Consider the following 20222-nt stretch of genomic DNA (forward strand, 5'->3'; position numbering starts at 1 on the left):
AAAGACGTCCAGAAACATTATGCAAACAAACGTCTGTAATGTGCCTTTTAATAATTTATTGGTTGAAAAGTCTGGGCATTCTTGTGTTAAAGTATTCTTGTATTTTAGGCAAGAGGACCAAAACTATATTTAAGAGCAGCCAAACAAGAGATTTAACAGCTATACAAGGACTTAAAATCCCACACAAGTCTTGCAAATTACACTGTCAAGCAAAGTACAAACAATAAGAAATACAGTTCACGAGTAAGATGTTTCTGATCTGATTTCAGAACAACTACTATGCTAAAATCAGTACAACCGTAGCTTCAAACAAACCTTTTTCTCTGTCTGAGGGGTTTTGAGTGAGAAGTATCCAAGCAGGTCGACAAACTGGGCAGCTTTGCGGCCATATGCAGGGAGCTCAGGCCAGATGGCCCAAGTCAGTTCCAGCAGCAGCTCCTGCTGAGATTTATTAGAGTTCCTGCAGAAGATTCAGATGTCAGCCAATAGCCCATTTCACCATTTAATTATGCTTATGTTCCCAAATGAATTCCACTGTGTGTTCATGGGTGCTACAGCTTTTTGTATTATGGTTCAACTAGTCTACATGTAAGACAAATCATTGAATTAGACTGTCTTGTGTAAACCAGGTTCTGAGTGTATGTGTTTGTGAGACAAAATGACACTATGACAGAGTGAGCTTAAACTAAACTGTCTGTGAAATGCGTTTAAACAGTACCTGTAAATATGAAGTGCCAAGCAGTGGGCTTGCCAGCGCACAGCAGATGAGTTTGACTCCAGCAGGAAGCAGCGCAAAAACTGGATGAGTGTCTCCTTGTCTGCAAACTTGTTGAGCTGACTGACCAGACCCATACACAGCTGATCCTCTTGGCTGCCAACTCCATCACCTTCGGTCAGTCCACAAAGATACAACACAGTCAGGACACTAGCAACTACTAATCCATTTTTAATATCTAAATGTTCTGTTAAGGTTCACTTGGCTGCATGAGCCTATTCCAGCATTCAGTTTTTGTCATCTACACAAGCATCACTAGTATGAACTATGAGAATGTCTGTGGCACCGCCTCACCCTCTTTTTCTTTCTCCTTGTCCTCTTTTTTGCTCTTTTTACTGGAGGACTTGCTCTGAGAGGACTGAGAAGCCCCCGTCTGTCCAGTACTACTTGAGCCTCCTGAGAATGATGAGGAGGAAGAGGAGGAGCTGGCCAGCACCTTACTGCCGCACAGGGCACACGATAGCAGTTGAAGCAGTACTGGGGAAACGCCTTCATCCACAAGGAAGCTGACCTGGAGCAGGAAGTACAACACAGCTGGACAGAGAAGAGAATCACAGATATAAGGAGAGAAAAGAGAAACAAAAAATGTTAACAGTGCTGGCCTTAAAAGTTTGTTTTTTTCCAGTCACAAAAACTGATCTGAAACAACTTACAGTCATCTTTCATGCAGAACTTCTGCCAGTTGATTGTCCTCTGAGTGGCAATTTCAGCACAAGCTTTTAGATGTTCCATCTGAACCAAGAGAAACAAGTTACACTTAAGGACAGGACATTACAAAAATCTCAATCCTTACAGCAGTGGTCAGGAGTATCAAAGAAATTTATCAGAAATTGGAAAAAGGAGTATAACATTATTATCAATATTAACAACAATTTAGCAGATGGGTGTTATGGAATATATGCAAAGAATATGCTTATATTTTGTTTTTTGTCTTATATCTTATTAAGACAAAAAACAATTAAGGAGTATGAAATGAACATATTTTATAGCCAGTGCACAGCATACAAAAGCAGCTCTGTGTAAGTAGTCTTAACAACTGCTCAGAGGACACTCACCAGACTGATGAGTGTGTCGTACTGTAGAGCTGAGCCAGATGTGGCTGTGACCACGCCGGCCCGGAGGAAGATACCCTGTTCTTCCAGAAGCTTCTTGATGCTGCGCACATGGGAGTCAAGAGTGTGCAGATCCCGCAGTTGACGATATTTTTCTTTGGAGCCACAGATAAAGAGCAACAGCTTTCTGACTTGCCTCCTGACAAACGGAGTCTGCTGGATCATTAGATACTGAGGAGGAAAGGGACAGAGAATTAAGGGTTGTGTTTACTGCTTATCTGAAGACAGACATTGAAAAGTAAAATCACACAGAGAATACATTTAATAGCTTACTTCAGATAGATAGTAGAACCAGGAATGGTCAAAGACAGGAGGTGGGATTCGGGGGTTGGTGTCAGCAATCTTCTTGATCTGATATGGCAGCCGCAGCACCATTTCAGTCAACAGCTGAGAGTAGGCTTCAAACACATCAGCAGCATGCCCCTGATGCCAGGAACAATGCAGTGAGTTCACATCAACATTACTTACAGAACATCAAAATTTCAAGTTATAGTGATAAAGAGTTTTCCTGTTATCTGATACCTTGACATATTGGCGTAGGAAGAAAGGGCTCATGTCTGGAGGAGAGGAGGCCGTGTGTGGGCGGAGAAGCTGGCTGGTGGTCACAGGCTCCTCTTCACCCTGCTGGCTCTTCCAGAACTCCAGGAGCGACTTGAGCACATGGAGACAGTAGTCAATGGCACCCAGGCTAAGCAAGGCAGTCGCTGTAGCGTTGGAAATCAGGGAGGACGACTGGAAGAGAGAAAGGGGCAACCAGCAGCTGTCAATATTCATTCAGTACAAAGAACCATTAACTTAATTTTAAATACCCATGAAAATGTGCGCGCTAGGCTGCACAAATTCTGTCACACAGAATATTAAGTTTGAGTAATGTAATCTGCAATTACAAAATGTAGGTACTTTAATTTGGCTTTGAAGAAAAACCAGATGACTTAAAAACACACATGTGAATATCTTAATATGTGAATATCTTGGCTGGTGTCAAAGACATCTGACTGGTGTGCCCATCACGCCTATGCACAGTGTCGAGTCCAGTATTTTTCATCTACAAAATTGTTACACAGAATTTTGTCTTGAAACTCTTGTAGGAATTCACATCTGTATCCAGACATGTTTATTTTGGTATTGAGCTGGTAATGGCTTAAAATAACATATTTCATTAGAAATTTTTGATAGACTTTAATGAAAACCTGCGAGAACAGCATTAAGAAAAAAAAGAGGATGTACCTCAGAGGAAGATTTAGAGCCAGACTTGGTTCGAGACATAAAGACACTGAGCAGTCTCATGATGACCAGGTGAACTTCATTGATGGAGCTTCGCTCATTCTTCTTGGACACGTCCTGCAGAGGAATGACATGGATTCAGTAAAACCATGGCACATTAAGCCTGATTAATCACAGAGAGACCATGGTTACCTTCTTGTGCATTCCAAGCTCGGCAATGAGCTGTCCAAGCAGGTCATCCAAGGCGCCCTTATCCTTTTCATCCTCGCCATCCAGGTCAGAGGTCAACATTAGGATAACCTGCATGTAAGGGATTGCTTGGACTCCACCTACATTATGGAGCTGAGAAAGGTGCTGAAGCAAGCGCTCCAGTAGCATAAGACGAACCATGTGCAGCCTAACAACAAACACAATAAAAAAAAAGTAAACATTTTAACTTCTACTACTGAGTTGTTCATATTTAGCTTAATGTGGTATTTTTTCATTACAGCATCTACTGATCCTCAAAAGCAAATACATTTTCCAAAACCTCTTTCATTCTGACACCCATGGATGGTAGAGAGAAAGTCTCTTAATACTTAAGGGGGCAGATTTTTGTTGTCACCTAAGCTTAAACTTGAACTTTCTTTCTTAATCTAAAATCCTCATTCACATTCGGGATGTCTGACCTGTTGCTTGTGTGGATGTCTCCTTCGGTCTCTCCTTCTCCCTCTGAGCCTTCGCCTTCCTGCTGGGCTGTGGTGGTACTGATGGCCCCGGTGCTGGAACTCACACTGCCTGGACCCGCAGGGTGGCCCTCCACTGCGGTGTCCCCATATGCACTGCTGCGTCCTGACACTGTACACATGCATGCACAAATGCAACTGAGCAAACTGGAAAGATGGTCGCATATAATAAGAGAGTATTAAGGTTCTATTTCAAAATGAAAAATTGATGTGTACTTATTCAAAACACTAGCATCTCATTTCTTGGGGTGAATTAGTGACATGACAGATTGTGGATATCATAACCTCAAACTGAGGTATGGGGAAAGGGAGGGGTGGGGGTGGTCAACTAAATATGAATCTATTAAGAAGGTTGTTAGAGATTAGTTTCTGCAAAATTGATCAACAGTTAAAAAAAAAAGAAAAAAAAGTGTAAAGGTTCAATACCCCTAAAACTGTCTGAAAATCATTCTTCAGACATATACAAGTTGACAACTCTATATTTTATAGATATTATATAACCTCAATTCAAACAAGTCTGGCATTCGGTTGTGTTCGGGATGACCGCTGTTTTTCTGAAATCACCCACCACTGTGCTCCCCTGCTACAGAGTCGATTGCAGAACCTCCACTCTCTGAGCCCACACTGCCTCCATGCTCAGCTGGGGAGGTCCGCAGCGTGGAGCCATCAGTAGCAGCTGTGCTGCCCTCATCATCTGACGCCGGGGCTGAAATCATAGCAATAGCTGTAACAGCAAATACACCACGGTCATCTGGCCAGGATACATGATCTTAGTTTACATTTGTGCAGTAACAATACAAAAAAAAACAAAAACAAAAACATGCAGTACATTCAAATCACTTCAACCTGCCATTATTGGTTGTTCTTTCATCTGTTCAATCTATTGTGGACATTGTCATATAAAATTATAAAGGTGAAGTTGAGAGTGAGTAGCTACCTTAGAGACTGTGACGGAATGAGGAGGAAAAATGACTGCTTTAAAAGACCACAAGCTGTGCAATAGATTAGGTTGTGAGGTTTTTAAGGTGGGATGTGATTAATAGTCATGCACATACTGCTAGATTTTAGCAATTTCAACATAAAATTGTATCTAAGACAAGAAAAAAAAAAAAAAAAAAGTGCTTTAAGGATTTACTGGCCACTGTGATCTTACAGGTATAAAATCACATATGATTGCATGTTATCATTGAGGTGGTCTTATTACCTGATGCAGTGGTGTCTGAAAGGGTGCCAGCATCCAGTGAAGAGGAGCTTGGGGCCTGGCCAGACAGGCCAAGGCTCTGAAGGCCAAGGGCACTGCTGCTACTGCCTAAAAATTTCAAAAAGTACAAACGCTAACCCAACATATTGATCTCCAAAGTGATGCTTCACCTGATGAAGACTTGGGCAGCCATTTGAGGTTCAAGACAACCAAATACCAAAAGGGTTGATATGAAGGGAGAAATATTAAACTTCGCAGAGTAGAAAATTCAAGTAGTTTAAATTAATGACAATTAAAGTTAGCTAATGTTTTTTATTCAGTTGTAATTTTCAGTTGTGTGGCAAGTGTTACAGCTATAGGAAACTCAAAACTATTACTTTTTAACTAAAATGTGTTAACTGTCTCCTAGAATTACCATCAACTGCTCAGCACTTCCCTGCCGTCCTTAAGTTAATTTGTTAGGTTCAAACAACTCTGTCAACTCTGTAATAGCTGAAAACTGTTTCATCACAGATGGGGAGAGTGTTGAAATGTGAAGTGGGATTCCCAGGCTGGCTGGTTTACCACAGAATTATTTCTTTTTTTTGTAATTTCTGGCTACATACCTTGTTGATCCTGCTGAAGGCTGAGAGCGATAGCTAACTCGACCATAGTTTCATCATCTGCATCAGGAGGGATATCCAGCATGGGGGGGAAACCCTCGGCTCCAGCCAGCAGAGCCTCCAGGGGAGATGGATTTCCATTGTTGACATTCTCTGCTGTCTCTAGGACCATGGACTCAGACTAAGGAGACAGAAAAAAAAAAGTGCTATTTATTTCCACAATATGTATCTTAACAGAAAAAAACTGTAACTAGGAATTATATCTGAAGACAAAGTCGTATGCCAGGGAAAGAAGAACAAGGTTCATTATCAGTAGCTGTTCCATTCCTCTTTGTTGGGTGAGTTTATTCATGGTCTGTATGATGCATGTGATACATGAAAAATGTTAACAATTTAATCATAGAAAATATCTTTGACAGACAACAGCGATGCATGTGGTTTATTTATGAAACAGTCACGACTGAATAATTACTGCAATTACAGTTGTGCTACTTTGATCAGTTAAATCAAATTAACTAAACTAAACCACTTCCATTATCTGTTGCTTCATTACTGACTAAATGCAGGACCATTCTGAAAAAGGTCTATTATTTTATACTTCAAATGACTTATTATTTTTATGTGACGAGTCAACACATGCCATTTTCCTCTCACAATGTAAACAATGCAGGAGTAACATCAGATACAAGCCACAGACAGACAGATCGCCCCTCTTTGCTCACCACCATCTCAAAGTCGCCATGGTCCACTTCACTCTGCTCCTGACTTTCCTGTCTACCCTCTTCTCCTCCCGTCAGCACTGAAGATTGCATTTTGTCATCTGCATCGTCATCGTCATCATCATCCTTGTCTCCTGGTAAAGGAATGATCCAAAACGTTTTACAGAACTAAATACATTTTGGATTATAGGAGCTTCAACACAGGTTTTAATTCTTTGTTTTGACATTCAGTTTGTTTTATTACACAGAGCAAACATAGAATGTGTATGCTGAAATTTTTTTCACAAAATGTAAATGTCCTAAAACCTTGTAATACCAAACCATAAGAACTTAACTCCACAAAATCACCTCCTAATATCAAAGATTCAAGCACATCTAGTAATATACAGTATATACATGCTTTGTATAAAGCCTGCACAAACTTACCCATGGGTGTGTTGGAGCGTGGAGGAGAGGGAAGGGTCACATGTCGCCGTTTGTTTCTTGGTCTAAGCACTCTGATCAGAGCCTGCTTACAAGCAAAGCTCACAGCTGTGTCCTGAAATAGATTTAAATACACAATGGTTACCTGATGATAGTCTGTCTATACTGCGTTTAAGTAGAGTAATCCATGTAACCGTTCCTATCCAAATTGTAAATATTGTAGCCCTGTCTGCATAAACAAAAGTATTAATAAGATAGTAATTAGAAAGTTACAATGGCAATGCTCAACAGCAATGGCAAAAATGCTTTTTCCCCAAGTTTGTAAAATCACAGAATTATTTGTCAGTGATAGATTTTATATCTCAATACTCATTCGCAAACTATCAAGAATTCCAAGTGAACTATGATTCTAGTGACACAAGTTTGGAACTTACAGGGCATAGTAACATCTGCATGTAGATTTTAGAGGCTACATTGATATAATCCAGTTCACATGTGCAGTATGCATGGATGATGTCCACCAAGGCATTTACTGTTGCTTCCACATGAGTTAGGCCTGAGGGGGAAGAGAAGAAAACATTTTCACTCATGATCAGGTAAATTTCTACACATTTTTGACTCTTGGTAAATATAAACTCTGAAAACTTTGGGGTCTGAATGTTTACACTTACCAGGCAGGCAAGCAGGAGCAAGAAAGGCGTTCTTTGGTTTGAGGGCATGAAGCTTCCAGAAGTTATTCATCAACTGCGTGATGAAATTACAGCTTTCGCCTTCGACATATTTTTGCCCAACTTCTGTGGTTTCTGGATTAAGACAAGAGGAACATTAATGACTCCTGTCTGGTGCTTTTAGATGATTTAGCCACATGCAAAGTAATTTTAACCAATATTTGATTCTTTAAATCATGACATTGTGATTACAGACAGTGTAATCATATAAATAATTTAACCATTAATTGGTATTCCCTAGTCTTGGGCACCAGTCGTCATCAGCCGAACATCCGCTTACCAGAATCATGGTGTAGTGACTTTGTCTCTGTGAAATGCACCAAGTTGTTGGGTCTCATGATTGCAATGGAGCGGGCAGTGATCACGAGCCTCTGGAAGACATCAGGGTCGAGCTCCCTCCCCTCACGACTGCAGCTATTTAGGCACTGCACTGCATTACTCAACAAAGACTGGTCCTGATGAAAAGAGGCATGCAAGTGTTGCATTAGTTCTTCATAAGTGATGTAGAGAATGAGCAAATGTAACACCTAGAAGTACTTAAGTGCATCATTATACACTTCTGAAGGTGTGGTTTCTGAACAAACGGATGTGTCATTTATAAGTTTAAAGGATAAACTGTAGATAAATGATAAACAAGCACTGACTGATTTCTGCAGTGCTGGCTACACACTATTCATCAAATTTCCAAACAATCATATTGGCTTACTTCCATCCTACAGGGTCAAGAAAGAATTCAGGGTTCATCAATGTAAGTTACAAAAATGTGTACTGTGGTTTTCCATTTTCCCTGGCTCCCCAATTGTTCCTTCGTCGCTCAAGTACTGTATTTCACATTTAATCTTTCACTCAAAGTTATCTGAACTGATTAAATGATTTTACTAAATTTTGGGGGCTAATGATGATAAAAGTGTTATTTATAAAGTATACAAATGATTTTGCAGGACCTATTACAACATCATGTATGTGGAAAATGGAATGATTTTGGTCAAGCCTGAGACCTGGGATTTATTTATTTATTTATTTATTTTAACCTTGTGGTTGTGGTAGGCAGTTCGACTGGTGTGCAGGCTGGCAAGAAGTCCCTTGGTCTGCTGCTGCACACCTGCAGGGGTTGGCATGGACAGGAGTAGAGTGGCCAACTCCAATGCTGCAGCCTTATTCTTCTCCTACAGAGAGTTAAAGATATGCAGTCAACAGTGCAGTACAAGTTTAACAGAATTTTTAATTCAAACATATTATTAGTTGTAAAGCATCATAGAATAAAATCTTTATCTCTTTACCTTTTCACTGGAGGAACCTACTGCAAAGCAGCTTTCCAAAGCCTCAAGGGAGCTGACCACCAACCTGAAATAAAGAAACATCATCAATACTGCCGCTACCGCAGGTTTTGCCTTAAATCGACCAAACAAACAAAAACAAAAAGGAAATCTCAACTTGTTGCATCTGTGCTATTCTAAATGCCAAAACACTGAATGCAAGAATAAATGTTGTAAGGAAAAAAAATGTTTTGTTTTTTTGTTTTTTTTGTACAAGCGTGGAGATGGTGGACACACAAACTGGCACACATGCACAAAACCATACAAACAAGCAGAGAAAGGGCAGTTACTAACCGGTCCAAGGTTGATAAGGACTCAGTTTCACAACTTTTTAACGTATTTTTGGGAGCAAAAGAAAAAGAACAAAAAAAGTGTGAGGATCACAGAAAGAAACAAGTGAAATTAAATGATTCAGTTGAACAAAAGAGAAGCATGCAAGAAAAGATGACATCACGATAGCCATGCACTAAATACTCTAAACATAACCCAACCCCGTTGTTAAAACTTCAGGCTTGTCCCCAACAACTCCTGCAAAATAACTGGACTCATGAGGTGTAAAGATATACTAGCAGTGGGTGATATGAATAAAATCTACAACATCTAACACAGTATGTGTATCTTTTTTAATCGCAACATTCATATATATCATAACATAGTAAATGTTCAGGATAACCAATTAGGAAACTGTCAATAATAAAAAAAATGCATGTTATACACCCACAGGTACTAAAAGGAGAGACGTATAACCAGTATGCCAAAGACTGACAGCGTAGATAAAAGGCAGTTTAGAAGTGACAAACTGGGCGATTATAAAGTAAAACAAATTGTCACACTATTTCATTGGATCAGGAATGTGGTTAACTGAACGACAGGGGATTGAGAACTGTAAATTCCAACAATTTGTTTTGACCTTATGAACCATAACTTGGAAAGCCTATACCTCTCCAACACACTGCCGCTAGTGGTAGTAGTGGTGGTTATGTCTCCATCAGAGGCGCCATTGCTCTGGTTGAGGTTGGGACTGCAGACATTGTTAACCGAAGCAGAGGAGAAGTCCTCTGGCGGATCCTCAGGCCAGCCAAACTGCTCCTTGGTTTTACCATAGATCTTGACTGAATCAAGCATGGTGACTCCAGCCGGGTCAACAGATGCTCCAACTTTAAAATGAATAGGAAGATAAATCTGCATCAAAAGAGGGTTTCTAAAAAAACTGCAGAAAATCCAAGGTGACTATGATAAAGGGAACGGCTTAGCGAAAAATAAATATCATTATCTTATACACTGATGAATAATTTCATTTTGCTGCACAACTACCTCAGACACGCAGTCAGTATATGGTCTTTTTGGACCAATAAACAATACCATTATAATTCTGTTGTTTTGGAGAAAGCTCAGAGGTGTTTCAAATGAAAAGATTGGATGGAAATGCAAAGAACACAGACATGTGATGCAAAATACCAACATTCAAAGTAAGGCCAGCTTTTAGTGTCACTTGTTTTTTTGTTAAATTCTGTAAATTACAACAAGAAGCTACAAAAATGACAAATGATTTCTCAAGTAACAGGTAATCCACATAAACGGGCATATCTATACAGGTGGCAAAAATATCCACTTAACAACAAGAAGTAACCAGATATCATCATCATCATAGCACACTCTTGCTCTTACTGAAGATGGACAGCTTCTTGTCAGCCTGCAGGGCCTCCTCTCTAGTGAAGGGGAAGTCAAACCAGCGGGCTCTCGTCAGGTTTATCTGCATGGTGCGGCCAAAGACCTCCACGTACGAAGGAGCTCTCTCAATGGCCTGAGTGCCCACCTGCACCCGCATACCCGTCATCACCATCGAACTGTTGTTGTTGACTGCTTCCACCGTAAATCCACCGGGCTAGGAGGAAACAACCAGAATCCTGACAACCTCTGTTTAAATGTTTTACATAATTTACCTAATAGCACAATAGTTCAACTACCGTATAAACATATTTAGCATGTATGGCCTCAGGCTTTTTTAAGCCAACAAGCTCCACTGTGAAATGGAGGTTCACATCAATCCCATTATTTATTTTGTTTACTTAGTTTTAGTTGTTAAAATTACTCACTCATGGCATATACTTTGTGCTTTTAATGTAAAATAGCATAAAATTATTACACAGATGACTGACAGTAGAAATTCACAACATAAGAAAAAAGCATAGCCGTCTCTTACACCTTTTCTAACACAGAATCATTTTGCCAAAATGTCCTTACCTTTGTGTTGGCCACATACATCCCAGTTGAGTTGAGCCTGTGTTTGATCTGCTGACCATTGTAGACCTGCAGCAAGTCATTGCCCCCAAACTCCACCTCTGTCAGCTGCTGGTTGTGTTCAAAGAAGTCCACTGGAAATGTCACCTGACTGGAGGTCCGGGTGGCTGGCAGCAAAATCATTACATTAAAATTTTGACGTTTTGCAGGGACAGAGCATTTGGTATGGAAGTAAGCATTTTCTTGCAAACACAAGCTCTCACTTTTCTGACAGTGTACTCATTATACCAACTGATAAATGAGGATTAATTCTAATGCAGCTGAGAATGATCCTCAGAAAGCACTAAATGTATTTATAGGAATTTTGATGAAAGCTGCACCTTGAAGATTGCACCTTGGATATATGTCACCTTTTAAAAATAAGAATTGAAGCCATGACAACAGACTAAAATAATGTTGAGCTGAGTTGGGGGTTAGAGTAACCACTAAAATGTCAACAGTGGTTAACCAGGCATTTTGGTAAATAATCAGACTTTGTCTGGATGTGATGATCACATTTTTCTGCTAAACATTGTGCGTGTTATTCCTCTATATTGGGATCCAATTGCTTATGGTCATGGTGATTAATAATAGTTTTACTTTATTGGCCTAAAACTCACTGGTAGCAGCTGCTTTGCGCTTCCGGACCGGCTTCATGATACTGATGCCACAGCTGGGCTGCAGTGAGGGCTGAAGCCAGTAAGATGTGTTGTCCACGTTGGCCATGTAGATTCGCAGGCTTCCATCTTCACAGAGAAGAATCATGGTAGTGCGCTGTTGCTCATTACTGGCAGTGTGTCGGATAGCTACCATATCTTGAATCTGGGGAAAAGAGACCATGAATGAATGTTAACCTAGGAAATGGCCATGAAGTCAACCCAGTGGGTGACCCTTTTCTTAGGAAAACATTTATATGGTATCAAAATTACTTCTGCAATTTCACATGTATTATCTTTTGTTACTGTGTTTTATCAACATCCAAAAACAAGTGTTACCAGTTTCCCCAAATGTAAGTATTTGATAGTATGTAGCATATACAATATAAAGAGGCTTCACCTCTCAAAGAGCAAAAGCTTTATATGTATAAAGTACAGAATTGGACTTCGGTATTCTGAGACAATCTTTCCTTTTCACATGGGGCTTCCTCCTTTTTCTATTTTATACATTTCAGCTTCTGATTACAGAAGTTCTATTTACTATGTTTCAACCTGCTAGTGATTGTTACATGTCAGTACAGTAAATGTCCATCACCTTAGCTTTGGCCGGCAGAGTTTTAATCTCTTGGATGAGGAAAGTGTCAGGTTTGACCATGATGACCAGCGGTATGCCTGTTGTCTGCTGCACACAGCACACCAGACCTGGGTGATTCATGACCTCAGACCACTGGCACAGAGCAGGTGACATCTTACTGCTGCCGCCATTAGAGCTAAAGAAGGCAGAAGGTCAAGAGGAGATAGTTATCTCTTCAAGTTACCTATTACATTTCCCATATCAAGTGCAGTGGCAGGGAATTGAAAAGACTGTACACGGTGTGGAGGCAGTGTTACCCTTTGATGTTGATGGGGAAGAGTCTCTGCACGTCGGTGGTGCTGCGGCTCACTGTGGCAGCGAATGACTTTCCCTGGCTGTAGCTGAAGAAAAGCATCTGAAGCACATGGGAGTAATAGACCGATACACCACCCCCAGCTACCTGCCCGTTGCTATCCTGGAGTCACACAGAGAGAATTTACTCAATATTGCTTTCTGCCATTCAGCAATTACGATAAACGTCAAACACTGATTTGAGATTATGTGTAAACATGAAATCAACCGAACCAAAAAATTACAGCAGAAATGCACTGCAGGGTGGCAACAGTGTAGTGTTTAGCAATCAATCATATTCTTTGCTGCTGATCTGATAACATTCTGCACAACATCACATGAATTTGAAGGCATAATTTCATGGCTTGAGTATACATCCCACTTACCTTTAAGTCTTCGTGGTTTATCTCCAAAACATTTGTGACATAGAAAGGGCCATGTTGGGCACTGCTAGATTCGTCCATGATCTGGGTGTACATGTAACCTGCTGAAGACATGATGACGATAATGTTCTTCCCTTCTTCATTGAAAAGGAATGTAGCATCACGGATCTTGGAACTTGGGAGCAGGAAGTAGTACATGGGACTCAGGGCATCCACTGACAAGTCATATATCTGTTAAGCAAGGGAGACAAATAGTAGTAAATAATACAAGTATATAAGAAAAACAGAAACAACTGCTTTTTCAACATGCAAAGCAGCATAATACTAGCGATCATGTTTAGCACCTGTGACTGTCTTACCAAACCAATAGAAAAATTAAATTAAATCACCAATAATAGGTCAATACTCTAACTTTAAAGTACATAAATATGCATATTCTCTTAAAACATACCTTGACAAAGTCAGCAGTGATGATGGCAAGTTCAGTCTGTGAGCCTGGTAACCAGATAGCTTTGATGATAAAGTTGCCTGTAGCCAGTTGTGGGTGCAACACCAGATGGTCTGACACAGATCCTGTGCTGCTGAAAGTTAGTACGTGGCAATCCTGGGAAGAAAATAAAGAACAAAAAAGACAGTCAAATAACAAATCTCTATAGCAGTCATTTATATATAAAAAATTCTGTTAAATATTCTTGTGTAACTTGTAGGACCATATACTATGGATTCTACAATGACTACGATTAAGGCAAAATTAGTTGTTGTATCTTCTTAACGACTGCGAAACATCTATGCTGTTCCATTTTTTTGTACATTTTCTATTTCTATGTGTGAAAAAAATAAAATAAAATAGAAACACTTCAGACAACAATCTAAAACTGATAAAAAGTTGATTTTCTAACCTTGAGGCCACAAACAGCCAGGTAATCTTCATTACAAGGGTTGCCTGTGAGACTGAGGACAGTGAAAGGGACTGGGGCAGAGGCCAGACGGGTCAGTGTTAGCTTCCTCTTGCTTGAGTCGGCCTGCTTCAGAAGAGTGGACAGCTGCAGAACTGTAATCTGTTAAGTGGAGATATAGAGAAAATAGGGTATGGGGTGTACACTGCAAACTGGCAATGAACCTTAAGAAAAAACAAAGTACTTGAATGATTATATATACAATTATAACAGAGGTAATAAATATAACTTGAAAGAAACCAAAACAAATTTGCACATTAAAGGGGGTAGAACGATGCATTATCATTTGCTATTATCCATTAACAGAAGTGCAGCTTTTCCTTGTTAGTGTATCTACAAAGATCTACAAAGAATTCTCATCTCAAGCTCCTTTAATGGAACCAAAGACAATTATGGGATTCGGCTAACTAGTCTGTGAGCCTTACCTTTCCTTTTTCATGGCTGACTGCAAGGTGCTGGCGGCGGCCATGGGGTGAGGACAAAACACACATGGCAACACGGCGCAGGACATGTGCACTGATGAGCTGGCGTATAGTTTGTCCCTGGTCGCCACTGTAGTTCATCCTCACATTCTCAAAAGCCCCTTCCTGAGAGCCGAGTGTGGGCACCTGAGGAAATGAGCAACGGATAAGAACAGTAAACCACAGAGAGTAAAGAATTTCTAGTTTCTGATAAGGATTAAATAAATGATCAAGGAATTGAGTGATTTTCCTAACCCCTCCAAACTATACTTCATCATACCATTAACTGGTCTGTCATCTCCACACTTTTTTCCTGAGTATGCAGTTCATTGAGGGCTTGCTGAGCCCGGCTGCTGCTTCCCACTGCTGATGCCTGCTGGAAGTTGGTCTGGATTGCTTCCATGAGAAACATGAGCATCTCCAGTATGACTGCTGCAGTGGATGATCCCATCTGTCGTAGAAAAAGAGAGCCAAAAATGTGAGTCACACAATGTACAGTGCTGAGCATGTAAAATAAATCTTTAAGGCCACTGCTTTAAAAGACACCAGACGCAGACAGTGACAGTAAAAAATCGAGAAAAGATAAACATAGTTTCTCTCACCACTTGTGCTAGCAACTCCTCCTGGCAGCCCTCAATGCTCTTGCACACACTGCTCTTCTTAGGTCTGTCCTCATCACCAGGTTTCCCATCACAGATTGTGACCTTGCCCTTGTCGGAGGGTGAGGCATTCTGGTGGCGGATAGCACTCTCAGGCATACGCAGTTCACTCTGGAACGCAGAAGACTCTTTGAGAGTGGAGCCCATGCCACTGCTTGGGCTGCGTTTGACCAAGGCCTGTAGATGATATAACACAAAGTAGAGCAATGAGAACTGCACACGGTAGAAAAAAAAAAAAAAAAACACACTTTGTTTTATACTTTAATATAAGCTTTTCACATAAGAGCATAATCTTTGTTAAACTTCTTTACAATTAGAATAACTTGATTTTGTTTTCACTTTGCTAGCTTCTCCACAATGTGGAATATATAGTCAAAAGAATGGTCAGACTGATTGTGTTGGATGGACGTGCATTTTATCTGAACTGTCCCGCAGACAAACAAAAATCACAGATTGAAAAAGGATAGCACTGGAACAATTATCAACTCGATTCATAAATTGAATATTTTGAATACTAATAGCATATACGTTCATTTTATTATGCCCTTGCAGGATAGTTGAACTCATAATGTGCATAATCACAAAAGTGAAAAAAGTAGATTTACAAAAGGTGAACCAAACTATTATGAAACACTATAATCACAAGACTGACATAGAAGAAGAAAATACTGCAATCACAAACAAAGAAATAATGCAAAAGGCCTATCATACATGTTATCAGACTCATAGTAAACTGAAGGTAAAATGTAGTTGATGGTTTGTTCATCATCACATGCACATTCAGAAATCCATCATTTAAGACTAACTAGGAAAGCTGGCCTTTTCAGTACACGAAATGTTGACAACAGACATTTGTAACATGATTTCTCTCATTTTCTGGCCACATGTTTGGGCTAGCTATAACCCTGACCAAATGAAATGACTGGATGGAAGTCAATGGGGGAATGACTTGCAAGCCAAAGTTACCGCTGTTGTTCTCTTCCCATGATGACCTGAGGTATTCGGTCTCACCTGGCAGCTGCCATCCTCTTTGGCACCGCAGTCACAGAAGAAAGAGCCATATTTGGCATAGGAGATCTCATGGTCTTTGTGACAGACCTTGGCGCACACTGTGCACACACCTACCCCATCCACCATCTTACAGGTGTGACAGTGGTACCTGCAGAATGAAAAGGAACAGGGCAAGACTGTGTATAGTAAATCAGTTTAGTAAGGACAGAATGCATCACCTGGAATTTCTATTTCTATATCAAGTCTGGAGGCACACATCACAGGACACAACAAATGGCATTTTATCATGCTAACATCTAAAGCTAATTTGTGTATGTACATGACAGATATAGAACAAAGATAACCACATTCTAAAGCTAAGCAAACAGATTGTGTTCTGAAACTTGAGTTCGGATAATGAGTTAAGACACTGCTCACAGGTTAGGTTTTAGTAGAGACTGCAGATACATCAAGGCATTCAGGCGAGGGAAATAAAAAACTAAGCAGTTTCATAGGCACTGAGTAAACTTCACTATTTGGTTTCAGTGTCAGCAAACTAACTCATTACTACAACAGGAAAAAACACACGGCTTAAAGACAATGTGTCACTAATACATATTGTTACCTTTCCTTTCATCTACCTAATGCTTAACTATAATATAAATTAACAGTTTTTTTTTAGATTGTTTCTTCACTATGTCAACAGTGTGGAGTTATCCTGTTTCTATTGATTTAACAAATGCCTACAACTTTTCTGATTCATGTAAAACCTACTGTGATTTCTATGGCCCAAGATTTTCTTCTTTATTCTGAGTTATGAAATCTTTCTTGTGTGACAAATCTATTTTCAGGTGTAACAGCCCTGTGGCCTGCTAAAATTCCCATAAGTTGATCATGATTAAAAGACAGAAACAACCTCTAATCTCATTAAAACTGAAATCACAATAAACTGTTCTTTACCAGTGCTGGTTCATGAATTCCTTCTGAGTAATGGTGAAGGTGCAGAGTTTGTTGCAAAGGGAGTCTTCATCCTGTCAATCAATGACAAACAAACAAGTTAAGATGAATTGTTCCATTTAACAACTGATGGAGCAAAAACCAAGTAAAGCAACAGAAATGCCCTGCACTTCAGTCTATCTATATGATCACAGCTGATTGGGTGTCTAAGATCCTGCAAGACTCTTCCTTTGACAATGAAGAAATAAAAAATATAGTCAAAATTGGAACACATGTAACTACTGTACAGTGCAATGAGATAGACTAAGAGCTATGACATACTATGCACCACAACCAGAGGGATTTTACAGTCAGCCTGCAGCAGGAAAATAACTAATAAAAAATCTTTCTGAGGCAAGTAGTCTACAACGGGTTTAAAGTAACTGTTTTTTTCTATTGCCTGATGTTAGTCAGGGGGTTTCATTGTATAACAATTTGGCTTTTGTATTTCGTTAAGAAATTTAAGAGGTGACATCATGGGTTATGTAAACTTGGACAACTTTGCATAGATCATTTTTTCTTGGTAGTTTTCACAAAAATTTCACAGCATTTTACATTGAGTTCTGTATACTGCAAATTTACAAAACATGGCCCTGTTTCAGGGGAACGGACTTAAACGGGTGAGATCTTACAGAGTCCTCTGCCTGGGAATCATCCTCCTCTACAGCAAGTTCCTCCACCCAGTCGGAGTCCACTTCCATGGCCTTCTCTTCTCCCTCCATCAGCAGCGCTGAGGTGCCTTGTCCACTGCTTTGCCGCAAGGCATTCATCACATCAGCCAGATAGGAGATGATGTGGCATGAACATTCCAGCATGCTTGCATGCTGAAAACAAGGAACAGGTGCACATCAGTTACTTGACAATGTTTAAAATGGCTTAGGGCCAGTGTTTAAAATGCAATTACACCTTGAGGGAGTCAAAGGTATGAGGCACTTCTATAAATGCGATATGAATGCGGTGCAATATACTGATAAATATTTAAAAAAAATACCTTTCCTTGGGATACGTTTGTGCTCACTTTTTCCACGACATTCTTCTGTGTTAAATACTTTTTGCTGTAGAGGAAAATTTGAGCAAATTTTAAATAAATATTCAGAAATTTAAGATCCCACTGCTGCATGATGATGGTTAAGGGGTTGGGTCACCCAATGCAAAGGACTATCAATTAATGTGTGTGTCTTTTAATCAAGCAATTTTTCTGGTGACTTTAGACCTAATGCTGATGTAAAAAAAACAAAACAAAAAAAATAAAATAAAAATGCAGTCCCCTGATGTAAAATAAATCAGGGAACAGCATGTCTGTGACACTGATTTCTTACCATCTGGTCAGCCAGTCAATAGCTGCCCTGTGCAGTTGCAGGTGGCCGGCCCCCTGTCCGGCGCTGGCAAGTGTGGCCATGATGACCATGAGCTCAGGGAAGCCTGTTCCATCACCATTGGCCAGCATGTCTGTTGCCATAGGAATGAGTGTGCTGAGGAGGACGGTGCACACTCCTTCGCCCACCTGGCTGTTGTCACGCACAATATGAGTGGTGAGCAGCTGCAGAAGCTGTCGGTTTTCCTGCACTATTTCCAGCTGCTCTGAGTCCTTTGGTGGGGTGGCTGTCATTCGCGTCAGCCAAGACTGCAGACGAGAGGGCTCCACACAGGCCAGCTGGGCCAGAGAGCCGCACAGACACAACAGGCTGGGGTTTGGGCTCTTCTCCGCTGGGGATGAGAGCATGATCATGACATTTAAGCTTATAGAGACATCTGATGCATCTACAGGTTGCAGCTTTCAAGATTTCTGATTTTGGACACTTTAAAAGAAGTGTTTGTTGGAACCCCAGCCCTGCATTTCTGATATCAGAACACAGGGAGCAGTGTCTGTCAGTTTTTGTAACTTTCCAAAGCAAGTAAACAAACGAGTGCACTCACTTTACACATCTCTTGACCAGGTGTGTAGATGTGACAAAGTATGCAGGTTTTGAACTTATCTCTCAAGTTGTCAAATGTTTCAATTCTCCAAACAAGCAAACCCACCACTTCTCTTATAAGCAACCGAGTACAACACCATGCAAACCTTTGAGGAGAGATTGTCTGAAATTGTGTGTATGATTTTGGCCTCTCATCCCTCACTCTGACGTCAGGCTTTTCACTCCACTTTAAAATGTGGCCAATTGGAGCGGCGCTTAAGACTTTTGCCTTTACATATGGTTCGACAACACTTCATATGAACTAGTCCATTTGAAGTATAGCCAAACCCTTTAAAGAGCTTTTCTTGATTTAAATAAACTCTGACAAAAGTAGACTTACTGAGCTGAAAAAGCTTGGTGAAGAACTTCAGCACCCTGTTGCAGAACTTCGCTGACAGGTTTTCATTTGCTGTTGCCATCATGATCTGGACAAGCTCACCACTGGAAAAATAAAAGCATGAAATAAGTGAGGCAGATGTATAAATGTGTAATAATGCCACCTGGATTATCAGTTGAGCAGATACCGGAATGAAAAGAACTCTTCCATGGCCTTTCGGACTTGACTGCTCTCAAGCTGTTTTTCAAGGTACTGAAGGCATTCCTCAAGGACAGACTCATCCAAACCACTAGAAAAATGAGAGAGCAAAGGTTGTAAGAGCAATGAGACGCAACGGAACAAAAAAATGCAGGCAGGTAAATAAAAACCATGTGCTAAAATAGGCTAAAAAGTACACATATCTGCACTATGGGGTATTATTCTCAGTGGGTTCAGCACTACCAAAACCAGTTTCACATTGCAAACAGTTATGATTCAATGTTAATTATGTCAAATATATTGTTTAATGCAGGTTTAACAAGGTATACCTGTTGGGGTCTGAGTGATTGGCAATGATGTTGTAACACCCAGTCACTAAACGCTCATAGATGCGAGCTAGAAAGGCGTCTGACTCTGATGGGCCGAGGATGCGCTCGAGGGAGGTGCTGCTAATCTCAGCCACACTCTCTGTGCTGCTCTCCAGGAGGAGGGGCAGCAGAGTGCGCACAACCTGTGAAGGATTCAGCTCCTCTGTGCTGAAGAGACAAAAATGCAGCAATAACAACTGGCGATTACAAGTTTTTCATTAATAAACTCTATT

General features: G+C 40.4%; 1 protein-coding gene across 6 annotated transcripts in view; it reads right to left on the reverse strand.

The window, feature by feature from the left end:
* ubr4 (ubiquitin protein ligase E3 component n-recognin 4) overlaps window positions 1-20222 on the reverse strand; it is a 54264-nt gene that overhangs the window by 14248 nt on the left and 19794 nt on the right. For 2 of the 6 annotated variants that reach the window (XM_040153446.1, XM_040153445.1), the window contains 41 exons: window positions 19951-20157; window positions 19611-19712; window positions 19427-19527; window positions 18451-18838; window positions 18123-18186; window positions 17764-17955; window positions 17096-17166; window positions 16157-16304; window positions 15089-15322; window positions 14767-14937; window positions 14451-14633; window positions 13969-14127; window positions 13521-13673; window positions 13073-13300; window positions 12653-12810; window positions 12357-12531; window positions 11726-11927; window positions 11070-11233; window positions 10494-10710; window positions 9766-9982; window positions 9120-9152; window positions 8790-8853; window positions 8541-8675; window positions 7790-7964; window positions 7453-7584; window positions 7216-7337; window positions 6785-6896; window positions 6362-6492; window positions 5643-5820; window positions 5041-5145; window positions 4405-4542; window positions 3780-3948; window positions 3304-3508; window positions 3115-3228; window positions 2410-2619; window positions 2161-2310; window positions 1831-2058; window positions 1429-1507; window positions 1070-1309; window positions 719-887; window positions 316-460 (listed from right to left, as the gene is read on the reverse strand). In XM_040153446.1, the coding sequence (XP_040009380.1) occupies window positions 316-460; window positions 719-887; window positions 1070-1309; window positions 1429-1507; window positions 1831-2058; window positions 2161-2310; window positions 2410-2619; window positions 3115-3228; window positions 3304-3508; window positions 3780-3948; window positions 4405-4542; window positions 5041-5145; window positions 5643-5820; window positions 6362-6492; window positions 6785-6896; window positions 7216-7337; window positions 7453-7584; window positions 7790-7964; window positions 8541-8675; window positions 8790-8853; window positions 9120-9152; window positions 9766-9982; window positions 10494-10710; window positions 11070-11233; window positions 11726-11927; window positions 12357-12531; window positions 12653-12810; window positions 13073-13300; window positions 13521-13673; window positions 13969-14127; window positions 14451-14633; window positions 14767-14937; window positions 15089-15322; window positions 16157-16304; window positions 17096-17166; window positions 17764-17955; window positions 18123-18186; window positions 18451-18838; window positions 19427-19527; window positions 19611-19712; window positions 19951-20157 (6568 nt within the window). Of the gene's footprint in view, window positions 1-315; window positions 461-718; window positions 888-1069; window positions 1310-1428; window positions 1508-1830; window positions 2059-2160; window positions 2311-2409; window positions 2620-3114; window positions 3229-3303; window positions 3509-3779; window positions 3949-4404; window positions 4543-5040; window positions 5146-5642; window positions 5821-6361; window positions 6493-6784; window positions 6897-7215; window positions 7338-7452; window positions 7585-7789; window positions 7965-8540; window positions 8676-8789; window positions 8854-9119; window positions 9153-9765; window positions 9983-10493; window positions 10711-11069; window positions 11234-11725; window positions 11928-12356; window positions 12532-12652; window positions 12811-13072; window positions 13301-13520; window positions 13674-13968; window positions 14128-14450; window positions 14634-14766; window positions 14938-15088; window positions 15323-16111; window positions 16305-17095; window positions 17167-17763; window positions 17956-18122; window positions 18187-18450; window positions 18839-19426; window positions 19528-19610; window positions 19713-19950; window positions 20158-20222 lie in introns of all 6 variants that reach the window. The other 4 variants (XM_040153444.1, XM_040153442.1, XM_040153447.1 and 1 more) reach the window with 3 other exon arrangements.

The sequence above is a fragment of the Xiphias gladius genome, chromosome 18 (assembly GCF_016859285.1).
Source record: "Xiphias gladius isolate SHS-SW01 ecotype Sanya breed wild chromosome 18, ASM1685928v1, whole genome shotgun sequence".
Taxonomy (NCBI): Eukaryota; Metazoa; Chordata; class Actinopteri; order Istiophoriformes; family Xiphiidae; genus Xiphias; species Xiphias gladius.